This window comes from Pristiophorus japonicus, chromosome 11, assembly GCF_044704955.1.
Source record: "Pristiophorus japonicus isolate sPriJap1 chromosome 11, sPriJap1.hap1, whole genome shotgun sequence".
In the NCBI taxonomy this organism is placed as follows: domain Eukaryota; kingdom Metazoa; phylum Chordata; class Chondrichthyes; family Pristiophoridae; genus Pristiophorus; species Pristiophorus japonicus.
The window spans coordinates 133,030,485-133,043,591 of NC_091987.1; the positions used below are offsets into that span (position 1 = coordinate 133,030,485).

Below are 13,107 nucleotides of genomic sequence, written 5' to 3' on the forward strand. Positions count from 1 at the left end.
AGTTGTTTTTCGGACTGGAGGAAGGTACACAGTGGTGTTCCCCAGGGGTTGGTACTCGGTCCACTGCTTTTCGTGATATATATTGACATGGACTTGGGAGTACAGGGCACAATTTCAAAATTTGCAGATGACACAAAACTTGGGAAGTATAGTGAACAGTGAGGAGAATAGTGATAGACTTTAAGAGGACATAGACAGGCTAGTGAAATGGGTGGATACGTGGCAGATGAAATTTAACGCAGAAAAATGCAAAGTGATACATTTTGGTTGGAAGAACAAGGAGAGGCAACATAAACCAAAGGGTACAATTCTAAAGGGAGTGTATGAACAGAGAGACCTGAGGCTATGTGCACAAATCGTTGAAGGTGGCAGGGCAGGTTGAAACAGTGATTAAAAAAGCATATGGCATCCTGGGCTCCATAAATAGAGGCATAGAGTACAAAAGCAAGGAAGTTATGATGAACCTTTATAAAACACTGGATTTGGTCTCAATTGAAGTATTGTGTCCAATTCTGGGTACCGCACTTTAGGAAGGATGTGAAGGCTTTAGAGAGGGTGCAGAAAAGATTTACAAGAATGATTCCAGGGATGAGGAACTTCAGTTATGTGGATAGACTGGCGAAGCTGTGGTTGTTCTCCTTAGAACAGAGAAGGTTGAGAGGAGATTTGATAAAGGTGTTCAAAATCATGAGGGGTCTGGATGGAGTAGATAGAGAGAAACTGTTCCCATTGGTGGAAGGGTCAAGAACCAGAGGACACAGATTTAAGGTAATTGACAGGAAGGGATCAAGTATATACACATAAGACAAAATTAAAAGCTCAATATCTGAATGCACGCAGCATTCATAAACACAAGATAGATGAGTTGACGGCACAAGTAGAAATAAATGGGTATGATCTGATTGCCATTACAGAGAGGTGGTTGCAATGTGACCAAGGGTGGGAACTGAATATTCAGGGGTATTTGCCATTTCGTTAGGATAGGCAGAGAGGAGGGGAGGTTTGCTAGCTCTGTTAATAATGGATGAGATCAGTGCAGTTGTGAGAAATGATATTGGTTCAGAAGATCAAGATGTAGAATCAGTTTGGATGGAGATAAGAAATAATAAGAACATATACATAAGAACATAAGAATTAGGAACAGGAGTAGGCCATCTAGCCCCTCGAGCCTGCTCCACCATTCAACAAGATCATGGCTGATCTGGCCGTGGACTCAGCTCCACTTACCCGCCCGTTCCCCATAACCCTTAATTCCCTTATTGGTTAAAAATCTATCTATCTGTGATTTGAATACATTCAATGAGCTAGCCTCAACTGCTTCCTTGGGCAGAGAATTCCACAGATTCACAACCCTCTGGGAGAAGAAATTCCTTCTCAACTCGGTTTTAAATTGGCTCCCCCGAATTTTGAGGCTGTGCCCCCTAGTTCTAGTCTCCCCGACCAGTGGAAACAACCTCTCTGCCTCTATCTTGTCTATCCCTTTCATTATTTTAAATGTTTCTATAAGATCACCCCTCATCCTTCTGAACTCCAACAAGTAAAGACCCAGTCTACTCAATCTATCATCATAAGGTAACCCCCTCATCTCCGGAATCAGCCTAGTGAATTGTCTCTGTACCCCCTCCAAGGCTAGTATATCCTTCCTTAAGAAAGGTGACCAAAACTCCACATAGTACTCCAGGTGCGGCCTTACCAATACCCTATAAAGTTGCAGCAGGACCTCCCTGCTTTTGTACTCCATCCCTCTCGCAATGAAGGCCAACATTCCATTCGCCTTCCTGATTACCTGATGCACCTGCAAACTAACTTTTTGGGATTCATGCACAAGGACCCCCAGGCCCCTCTGCACCACAGCATGTTGTAATTTCTCCCCATTCAAATAATATTCCCTTTTACTGTTTTTTTTCCCAAGTTGGATGACCTCACATTTTCTGACATTGTATTCCATCTGCCAAACCTTAGCCCATTCACTCAACCTATCTAAATCTCTTTGCAGCCTCTCTGTGTCCTCGACACAATCCGCTTTCCCACTAATCTTTGTGTCATCTGCAAATTTTGTTACACTACACTCTGTCCCCTCTTCCAGGTCATCTATGTATATTGTAAACAGTTGTGGTCCCAGCACCGATCCCTGTGGCACACCACTAACCACCAATTTCCAACCCGAAAAGGACCCATTTATCCCGACTCTCTGCTTTCTGTTAGCCAGCCAATTCTCGATCCATGCTAATACATTTCCTCTGTCTCCGCGTACCTTTATCTTCTGCAGTAACCTTTTGTGTGGCACCTTATCGAATGCCTTTTGGAAATCTAAATACACCACATCCATCGGTACACCTCTATCCACCATGCTCGTTATATCCTCAAAGAATAAGGGTCGGAAGTCACTGGTGGGAGTGGTCTACAGGCCCCCAAACAGTAGCCACACTGTAGGACAGAGTATAAATCAACAAATAATAGAGGCTTGTATGAAAGGTACGGCAATAATCATGGACGATTTTAATCTTCATTTGATTGGACAAAATCAAATTGGCAAAGGCAGCCTGGAGGAAGAGTTCATAGAATGTATCCGGGATGGTTTCTTGGAACAATACATTGTGGAACCAACCAGGGAGCAGACTATTTTAGATCTGGTAATGTGTAATAAGTCTGGATTAATTAATGATCTCGTAGTGAAGGATCCTCTTGGGAAGAGTGGTCATAACATGGTAGAATTTCAAATTCAGTTTGAGGGTGAGAAAGCTAGTGTCCTGAACTTAAATAAAAGGAATTACAAAGGTATGAAGGCAGAGCTGGTTAAAGTGGACTGGAAAAATATATTAAAGGGTAAGATTGTAGAAAAGCAGTGGCAAACATTTAACGGGATATTTCATAACTCTCAGCAAAGATATTTTCCAGTTAGAAGGACTCTAAAATAAAAAATTTCACAAAAAAAAACACTGGAACACCTTCAGGGACCTCATACGCATACATTGCTGAAACAAAAATAAATAAAAGAAGTTCACTAACCTTTTTTTGCAGTACTTACCATTGAAACATAGAAACATAGAAAATAGGTGCAGGAGTAGGCCATTCGGCCCTTCTAGCCTGCACCGCCATTCAATGAATTCATGGCTGAACATGCAACTTCAGTACCCCATTTCTGCTTTCTCACCATACCCCTTGATCCCCCTAGTAGTAAGGACTTCATCTAACTCCTTTTTGAATATATTTAGTGAATTGGCCTCAACAACTTTCTGTGGTAGAGAATTCCACAGGTTCACCACTCTCTGGGTGAAGAAATTTCTCCTCATCTCGGTCCTAAATGGCTTACCTCTTATCCTTAGACTGTGTCCCCTGGTTCTGGACTTCCCCAACATTGGGAACATTCTTCCTGCATCTAACCTGTCTAACCCCGTCAGAATTTTAAACGTTTCTATGAGGTCCCCTCTCATTCTTCTGAACTCCAGTTGATCCAATCTTTCTTGATAGGTCAGTCCCGCCATCCCGGGAATCAGTCTGGTGAACCTTCGCTGCACTCCCTCAATAGCAAGAATGTCCTTCCTCAGGTTAGGAGACCAAAACTGTACACAATACTCCAGGTGTGGCTTCACCAAGGCCCTGTACAACTGTAGCAACACCTTCCTGCCCCTGTACTCAAATTCCCTCGCTATGAAGGCCAACATGCCATTTGCTTTCTTAACCGCCTGCTGTACCTGCATGCCAACCTTCAATGACTGATGTACCATGACACCCAGGTCTCTTTGCACCTCGCCTTTTCCTAATCTGTCACCATTCAGATAATAGTCTGTCTCTCTGTTTTTACCACCAAAGTGGATAACCTCACATTTATCCACATTATACTTCATCTGCCATGCATTTGCCCACTCACCTAACCTATCCAAGTCGCTCTGCAGCCTCATAGCATCCTCCTCGCAGCTCACACTGCCACCCAACTTAGTGTCATCCGCAAATTTGGAGATACTACATTTAATCCCCTCGTCTAAATCATTAATGTACAGTGTAAACAGCTGGGGCCCCAGCACAGAACCCTGCGGTACCCCACTAGTCACTGCCTGCCATTCTGAAAAGTCCCCATTTACTCCTACTCTTTGCTTCCTGTCTGACAACCAGTTCTCAATCCATGTCAGCACACTACCCCCAATCCCATGTGCTTTAACTTTGCATATTAATCTCTTGTGTGGGACCTTGTCGAAAGCCTTCTGAAAGTCCAAATATACCACATCAACTGGTTCTCCCTTGTCCACTCTACTGGAAACATCCTCAAAAAATTCCAGAAGATTTGTCAAGCATGATTTCCCTTTCACAAATCCATGCTGACTTGGACCTATCATATCACCTCTTTCCAAATGCACTGCTATGACATCCTTAATAATTGATTCCATCATTTTACCCACTACCGATGTCAGGCTGACCGATCTATAATTCCCTGTTATCTCTCTCCCTCCTTTTTTAAAAAGTGGGGTTACATTGGCTACCCTCCACTCCATAGGAACTGATCCAGAGTCAATGGAATGTTGGAAAATGACTGTCAATGCATCCACTATTTCCAAGGCCACTTCCTTAAGTACTCTGGGATGCAGTCCATCAGGCCCTGGGGATTTATCGGCCTTCAATCCCATCAACTTCCCCAACACAATTTCCCGACTAATAAGGATTTCCCTCAGTTCCTCCTCCTTACTAGACCCTCCGACCCCTTTTATATCCGGAAGGTTGTTTGTGTCCTCCTCAGTGAATACCGAACCAAAGTACTTGTTCAATTGGTCCGCCATTTCTTTGTTCCCCGTTATGACTTCCCCTGATTCTGACTGCAGGGGACCTACGTTTGTCTTTACTAACTTTTTTCTCTTTACATATCTATAGAAACTTTTGCAATCCGTCTTAATGTTCTCTGCAAGCTTCTTCTCGTACTCCATTTTCCCTGCCCTAATCAAACCCTTTGTCCTCCTCTGCTGAGTTCTAAATTTCTCCCAGTCCCCGGGTTCGCTGCTATTTCTGGTCAATTTGTATGCCACTTCCTTGGCTTTAATACTATCACTGATTTCCCTTGATAGCCATGGTTGAGCCACCTTCCCTTTTTTATTTTTACGCCAGACAGGAATGTACAATTGTTGTAGTTCATCCATGCGGTCTCTAAATGTCTGCCATTGCCCATCCAGAGTCAACCCCTTCAGTATCATTCGCCAATCTGTCCTAGCCAATTCACGCCTCATACCTTCAAAGTTACCCTTCTTTAAGTTCTGGACCATGGTCTCTGAATTAACTGTTTCATTCTCCATCCTAATGCAGAATTCTACCATATTATGGTCACTCTTCCCCAAGGGGCCTCGCACAACGAGATTGCTAATTAATCCTCTCTCATTACACAACATCCAGTCTAAGATGGCCTCCCCCCTAGTTGGTTCCTCGACATATTGGTCTAAAAAACCATCCCTTATGCACTCCAGGAAATCCTCCTCCACCGTATTGCTTCCAGTTTGGTTAGCCCAATCTATGTGCATATTAAAGTCACCCATTATAACGCACCCCTAATTTCCTGTTTGATGCCCTCCCCAACATCACTACTACTGTTTGGAGGTCTGTACACAACTCCCACTAACGTTTTTTGCCCTTTGGTGTTCTGCAGCTCTACCCATATAGATTCCACATCATTCAAGCTCATGTCCTTCTGAACTATTGCCTTAATTTCCTCTTTAACCAGCAATGCTACCCCACCTCCTTTTCCTTTTATTCTATCTTTCCTGAATGTTGAATACCCCTGGATGTTGAGTTCCCAGCCCTGATCATCCTGGAGCCACGTCTCCATAATCCCAATCACATCATATTTGTTAACATCTATTGGCACAGTTAATTCATCCCCCTTATTGCGGATACTCCTTGCATTAAGACACAAAGCCTTCAGGCTTGTTTTTTTAACACCCTTTGTCCTTTTAGAATTTTGCTGTACAATGGCCCTTTTTGTTCTTTGCCTTGGGTTTCTCTGCCCTCCACTTTTCCTCATCTCCTTTCTGTCTTTTGCTTTTGCCTCCTTTTTGTTTCCCTCTGTCTCCCTGCATTGGTTCCCATCCCCCTGCCATATTAGTTTAACTCCTCCCCAACAGCACTAGCAAACACTCCCCCTAGGACATTGGTTCCGGTCCTGCCCAGGTGCAGACCGTTCGGTTTGTACTGGTCCCACCTCCCCCAGAACCGGTTCCAATGCCCCAGGAATTTGAATCCCTCCCTGCTGCACCACTGCTCAAGCCACGTATTCATCTGCGCTATCCTGCAATTCCTACTCTGACTATTACGTGGCACTGGTAGCAATCCCGAGATTACTACTTTTGAGGTCCTACTTTTTAATTTAGCTCCTAGCTCCTTAAATTTGTTTCGTAGGACCTCATCCCTTTTTTTACCTATGTCGTTGGTACCAATGTGTACCACGACAACTGGCTGATCTCCCTCCCTTTTTAGAATGTCCTGCACCCGCTCCGAGACATCCTTGACCCTTGCACCAGGGAGGCAACATACCATCCTGGAGTCTCGGTTGCGGCCGCAGAAACGCCTATCTATTCCCCTTACAATTGAATCCCCTATCACTATCGCTCTCCCACCCTTTTTCCTGCCCTCCTGTGCAACAGAGCCAGCCATGGTGCCATGAACTTGGCTGCTGCTGCCCTCCCCTGATGAGTCATCCCCCTCAACAGTACCCAAAGCAGTGTATCTGTTTTGCAGGGGGATGACCACAGGGGGATGCACTACCTTCCTTGCACTGCTCTTCCTGTTGGTCTTCCATTCCCTATCTGGCTGTGGACCCTTTCCCTGCGGTACGACCAACTCGCTACATGTGATACTCACGTCATTCTTAGCATCGTGGATGCTCCAGAGTGAATCCACCCTCAGCTCCAACTCCGCAACGCGGACCGTCAGGAGCTGGAGGTGGATACACTCCCCGCACACATAGTCGTCAGGGACACTGGAGTCGTCCCTGAGTTCCCACATGGTACAGGAGGAGCATAACACCCGACCGAGCTCTCCGGCCATGACTTAACCCTTAGATACACTTAAATTGGCAATAACAATGTTAAAGTTTACTCACTGTTATAGAAGAGAAAAAAGAAAAACTACTCACCAATCACCAGCCAATCACTTACCCTCTTGGGGTTAGACCTGCCTCCAGGCAGTGGCCCTTCCGCCTGCTGCCGACGACTCCCGCCAGCACCAATATGACAGCCTGCCGGGCAGAAGGTCACTTACGTGACTTGCCCGCCAGTGGCTGTCAGCGGGCGGTTCCCAGCAGTCCTCCCCTCCTGCCGGCGAGAGACCTCCACGAAAATGGCACCGAGGGGAGACAGCCCATAAAACTCACTGGCAATAGGCGGTAAGGCCACCAAATTCGGGCCCAAAGGATTCCATTCACTGTTATTCACCATTTCTTACATGGACACGACTGGTGCCAAGTCAGGAGTCACTCCATTTTTATATTGGAGATGAGAATTCCATAACAAATGTGATGGGCGGAAGATTTCCTCTGTTTGCTGTTTTAGTGAAGTCATCGTCTGCAATTTCAAACAACTGACAGAGCAAATCTTCTCCTGTGCAGGCAAACCAAGTGGGAATTTCACAATGTTCTACAGAATATTGTAAACTTGAGCTCATCCAAAACTCTGCTACCCGTATCCTAACTCGCACCAGGTCCCGTTCACTCATCCCCCCCTGTGCTCGCTGACGGTCCAGCAACACCTCAAATTTAAAGTTCTTATCCTTGTGTTCAAACCCTTCCATGGCCTCGCTCTTCCCTATCTCTGTAACCTTCTCCAGCCTTATAACCCTCCGAGATCTCTGCACTCTTCCAATTCTGGCCTCTTGTGTATCCCCGATTTTAATCGCTCCACATTTGGCAGCCGTGCCTTCAGCTGTCTGGGCTTTAAGCTATTCCCTCCTTAAGCTACTTCAACTCTATCCTCCTTTAAGACACTCTTTATTTTGTATTCTTTGTCCTTTTCGGCCTCTTCCTGACAAATACACTCCCCCTCCCCCTAAATAGGGAAGGTATTTGACCAATCCCCAGTGTTCTACCAGTGTTCAATCAGTAACTGGGAAGTGCATGGCAGCACCCCAAGCTGGCTCATGCCTCATTTACTTTGGGGGCTCTTTGGCCTCTGTAGTGTATTCGTGTGAGGACAGATGTCCGTGCTGTTAATGTTCGTGTTGTCAAGTGGATAGCAATACTCTATAACAATTTGAACAGTTCCTGAAGGCTTGCATTTCTATAAAGCATGTGAGTGTCTGGAAAGCTTTGTGGAAATGAGGAGCAGATCTGCACAGTTGTAGCAACCAAACTGTACAGTGTGGAAATTAAAACGGTTTGATATTACTTATCTATCTTGTCCTTTCGCAAAAGCCATCAGAGAGCTTGTTTGTTTTTGCAAGTTTTCCAAGATCTAAGTAGAAAGAATATTTCTCGAGTGTTTTTGGTGCCCAGTTCATGACCACCTCTGCTCAGTGGCTTCCCTATTGACCCTGCTGCTGAAATTAGGAGCTTGCTGTTTGAGAATAACAACTCATATCTTAGCGCAGTGGTGCCTCACATTGCTACACAGCTACCCAGTACTTGGAACTGAGTGGAGCAGGAGACTGTTCTCAGCCCTCACACGTATGGAAGGAGAGATTTGTTTTCCTCACAGATGATATAATGAGGTTTGCTATCATGAACAATTGGCAGGGTTGCCAACTCTGATGAGAAACATTCCCGATGAAACATAGAAACATAGAAAATAGGTGCAGGAATAGGCCATTCGGCCCTTCGAGCCTGCACCACCATTCGATAAGATCATGGCTGATCATTCCCTCAGTATCCCTTTCCTGCTTTCTCTCCATACCCCTTGATTCCCTTAGCCGTAAGGGCCATATCTAACTCCCTCTTGATAGTTTCATCACCTGACCTCCAGCCCAGTGAATTAGCCATTACTCGCAGCAGTGTCCAGGAGATTAATTCCTGGAGACTCCAAGGCAATCCTGGAGTGTTGGCAACCGTAATGATGGAGTGAATTTTACTAAAGGGCCTTTTTGCAGTGCTTTTTAATTACCTTATTTTGTGTCCTATCCACAACACTGACTCGAAGTTTCAGGAAATGTAGCCACAGGAAAGTCTCACCACTGAAGGGCTGTCGAGCATCTTGCTTTTGGGTCGAGGGGATTGATGACTAATCGGGAATTTGTGGCACACACACATTTCCAGGTGTGTTTATCGGGATAATTTCTAATCGTTTTCCGTCTACGTACCGTGATTTTCCTTAACTTCCGACCAGCTATCCCTCAGGTAACATCGCCATAGTGATCTCGGCTTTCCACCAAACTCAGTTGGTGTACATCATTCTCCAAGACATGGCCTGGAACGCAAAATTTCTGGGAATCTTCCGATCAAATGGTCAGGGAACTTGCTACCTTCCGAATGGACTGATTTGGTGAGTGAAGCAACTGCTGGCATTCGGTGCTAGGATTGCAGTGTGTCCAAAAACAGGAGTGTGGAATTTATCAGCTATATTGTGCATCTACTACTCACTGGTTTGACAGTGTTGTTTTTTCTGTGGTTCTACCTAGACAGTGTGAAAAGCCTAGTTGAGTGATTTGTGTGTAGATTTGGTCTGTAAGGTGTTGGCTTGACTCAGTTACTCACTCTCGCCTCCAAATCTGAAAGTTGTAACTTCCAAGACCTATGAACATACAAAATTTGACGGGGAGGAAAAGGCCAGCTGGTCTATCAAGCTTGCCGTACACCTCAGAACATCGTGACTAAACACTTTCCCTACCCCCACTCATAGCCTTGAAACAGGGAAAAACCCAGGGCCAATAAGAGGAAAAAATACTCTGCAAAATTCCTCCTCCCTCAGGCGATGGAAACCAATCTAGGAGATCATGTGTACCAAGTGCTATCTATAAAGACCTTTCCAAATCACACGGGACAATATTTCAATGGGGCAGTCGAGGAGTGTTCCTTTGTGTATTTAAACTCATCCTGAAAAGCTTTATCACTTCATTCCATGAAAGAAGCTTGACCCCTGCCCCCCATTGAATAACACAGGTCTTCATGTCCCCCCCAAATCACAGTATTTGGCACTACTGTGCCCACATAGGAGTGAGGAGACCTGCTAAAACTGTTGATTCCAGAGCATAATGGAGGTCTCATCATGAAAACTCATCGATAAGATATAAAAAGTCTGGTTTATAATGGCAATTTTTTTAAGAGTGTACCATTTACATCCTGTAACACTTTTCCCATCACACTGTCACGTTTTAGAAACATAGAAACATAGAAAATAGGTGCAGGAGTAGGCCATTCGGCCCTTCTAGCCTGCACCGCCATTCAATGAGTTCATGGCTGAACATTCAACTTCAGTACCCCATTCCTGCTTTCTCGTCATACCCCTTGATCCCCCTAGTAGTAAGGACCTCATCTAACTCCTTTTTGAATATATTTAGTGAATTGGCCTCAACAACTTTCTGTGGTAGAGAATTCCACAGGTTCACCACTCTCTGGGTGAAGAAGTTCCTCCGCATCTCGGTCCTAAATGGCTTACCCCTTATCCTTAGACTGTGACCTCTGGTTCTGGACTTCCCCAACATTGGGAACATTCTTCCTGCTATAAGAATAGTGATGGTATCCCCGCTGGAGTGGAACTAAACTACAGAACCAGTGGGAACCTGTTCAACCTTCGCCGTCTCCGGGCCAGGTCCAAGACCACCCCAACCTCTGTCGTCGAGCTACAGTACGCGGACCCTGCATCTGCACACATACAGAGGCCGCACTCCAGGACATAGTCGACGTATTTACGAAAGCATGGGCCTTATGTTAAACATCCGTAAGACAAAGGTCCTCCACCAGCCTATCCTCGCCGCACAGCACTGCCCCCAGTCATCAAGATCCACGGCGCGGCCCTGGACAATGTGGACCATTTCCCATACCTCGGGAGCCTCTTATCAACAAGAGCAGGCATTGACGATGAGATTCAACACTGCCTCCAGTGCGCCAGTGCAGCCTTTGGCCGCCTGAGGAAAAGAGTATTTGAAGACCAGGCCCTCAAACCTGCCACCAAGGTCATGGTCTACAGGGCTGTAGTAATACCCGCCCTCCTGTATGGCTCAGAGACATGGACAATGTACAGTAGACACCTCAAGTTGCTGGAGAGATACCACCAACAATGTCTCCGCAAGATCCGACAAATCCCCTGGGACGACAGATGCACCAACCTCGGCATCCTCGGCCAGGCCAACATCCCCAGCATTGAAGCACTGACCAGACTTGATCAGCTCCGCTGGGCAGGCGTCATTGTTCGCATGCTAGTCACGAGATTCCTAAAGCAAGCGCTCTACTTGGAACTCCTTCACGGCAAACGAGCCAAAGATGGGCAGAGGAAACGTTACAAGGACATCCTCAGGCCCCCCTGAAAAAATGCAACATCCCCACTGACACCTGAGAGTCCCTGGCCAAAGATTGCCTTAAGTGAAGGAAGTGCATCCAGGAGGGCGCTGAGCACCTCGAGTCTCATCGCCGAGAGCATGCAGAAAACAAGCGCAGGCAGCGGAAAGAGAGTGCGGCAAACCAGACCCACCCACCCCTTCCCTCAACAACTGTCTGTCCCACCTGTGACAGAATCTGTGGTTCTCGTATCGGACTGTTCAGCTACCTAAGAACTCATTTTAAGAGTGGAAGCAAGTCCTCCTCGATTCCGAGGGACTGTCTATAATGATGAGTGATGGTATCAACAAAAGATGATTGGGAAGTGTGATGAGGAAAGTATCACAGATTGTAAGTGCCCCTGTAAGCAAGTGTTTTATTTATAAATATCCTCAAACTCCCTGTGAGCAATGAAGATCTGCTAGTAATATATCAATTGATTACATCGATGTGACACCACAGTGCAGGTTGTAAATAGGATACGTGAGTGCTGTAAATTTCCAACCACTTCACGGGATGTGGCATCGCTGGGAACATCAGCATTTATTACCCATACCTAATTGTCCTTGAGAAGGTGGTGGTGAGCCGCCTTCTTGACAGCTGAGTAGTTTGCTAGGCCATATCAGAGGGCAGTTCAGAGTCAACCACATTGCTGTAGGTCTGGAGTCACATATCGGCCTGACCGGGTAAGGACGGCAGATTTCCTTCCCTGAAGGGCATTAGTGAACCAGATGGGTTTTTATGACAATCCATTACTGATAATAGCTTTTTATTCCAGATTTATTTAACGGAGTGACTGCTGCCAATGAACCGGAAGCTCCACAGAAGATTACTGCAACAAACGGAAACATGATTTTTCTGCTTTTTAAAAAATGGTCACGCTAACCAGCCTGCTCCCTCCCGGCTTCCCTGCTTCCTGACCAGCCCGCTCCCTTCCCGACTTCCTGACCAGCCGGTTCCCTTCCCGACTTCCTGACCAGCCCGCTCCCTTCCCGACTTCCTGACCAGCCCGCTCCCTTCCCGACTTCCTGACCAGCCCACTCCCTTCCCGACTTCCTGACCAGCCCGTTCCCTTCCCGACTTCCTGACTAGCCCGCTCCCTTCCCTGCTTCCTGACCAGCCCGCTCCCTTCCCGACTTCCTGACCAGCCCGTTCCCTTCACACCTTTATAAAAAGATTTTAATGAACACCCTCCCATGATAAACCGGCAGCACACATGTGCAGACCACTTCTAGTTCATTGGCAGCAGTCGTGTCCTTTATTTAATTAACTGAATTAAAATTCCCCAGCTGCCGTAGTGGGATTTGAACATATCACCAGATCATTAGTCCAGGCCTCTGGATTACTCGTCCAGTAACATAACCACTATGCTACTGTTTCCATACGGCTGACTTCAGCACCAAATCTAGACTCATACTCTAGTACAGTACTGAAGGAGGTGCCATCTTTCGGATGAGAAGTTAAACAGCAGTCCCGTCTGCTCTCTGAGGTGGGCGTAAAAGATCACATGGCACTATTTTGAAGAAGGGCAGGGAGTTCTCCCCGGTGACGTGGCCAATATTACTAGAAACAGATTATCTGGTCATTATCACATTGCTGTTTGTGGGACCTGGCTGTGTGTAAATTGGCTGTCGTGTTTCCTACATAACAGTGACAAAACTGCAAAAGTA

General features: G+C 46.0%; 1 protein-coding gene across 1 annotated transcript in view; it reads left to right on the forward strand.

The window, feature by feature from the left end:
* LOC139275583 (glutamate-rich protein 6) overlaps positions 1 to 13,107 on the forward strand; it is a 154,608-nt gene that overhangs the window by 134,468 nt on the left and 7,033 nt on the right. The window contains exon 11 of the mRNA XM_070892754.1: positions 9,291 to 9,446. Coding sequence (XP_070748855.1) covers positions 9,291 to 9,446 — 156 coding nt within the window. The remainder of the gene's footprint in view (positions 1 to 9,290; positions 9,447 to 13,107) is intronic.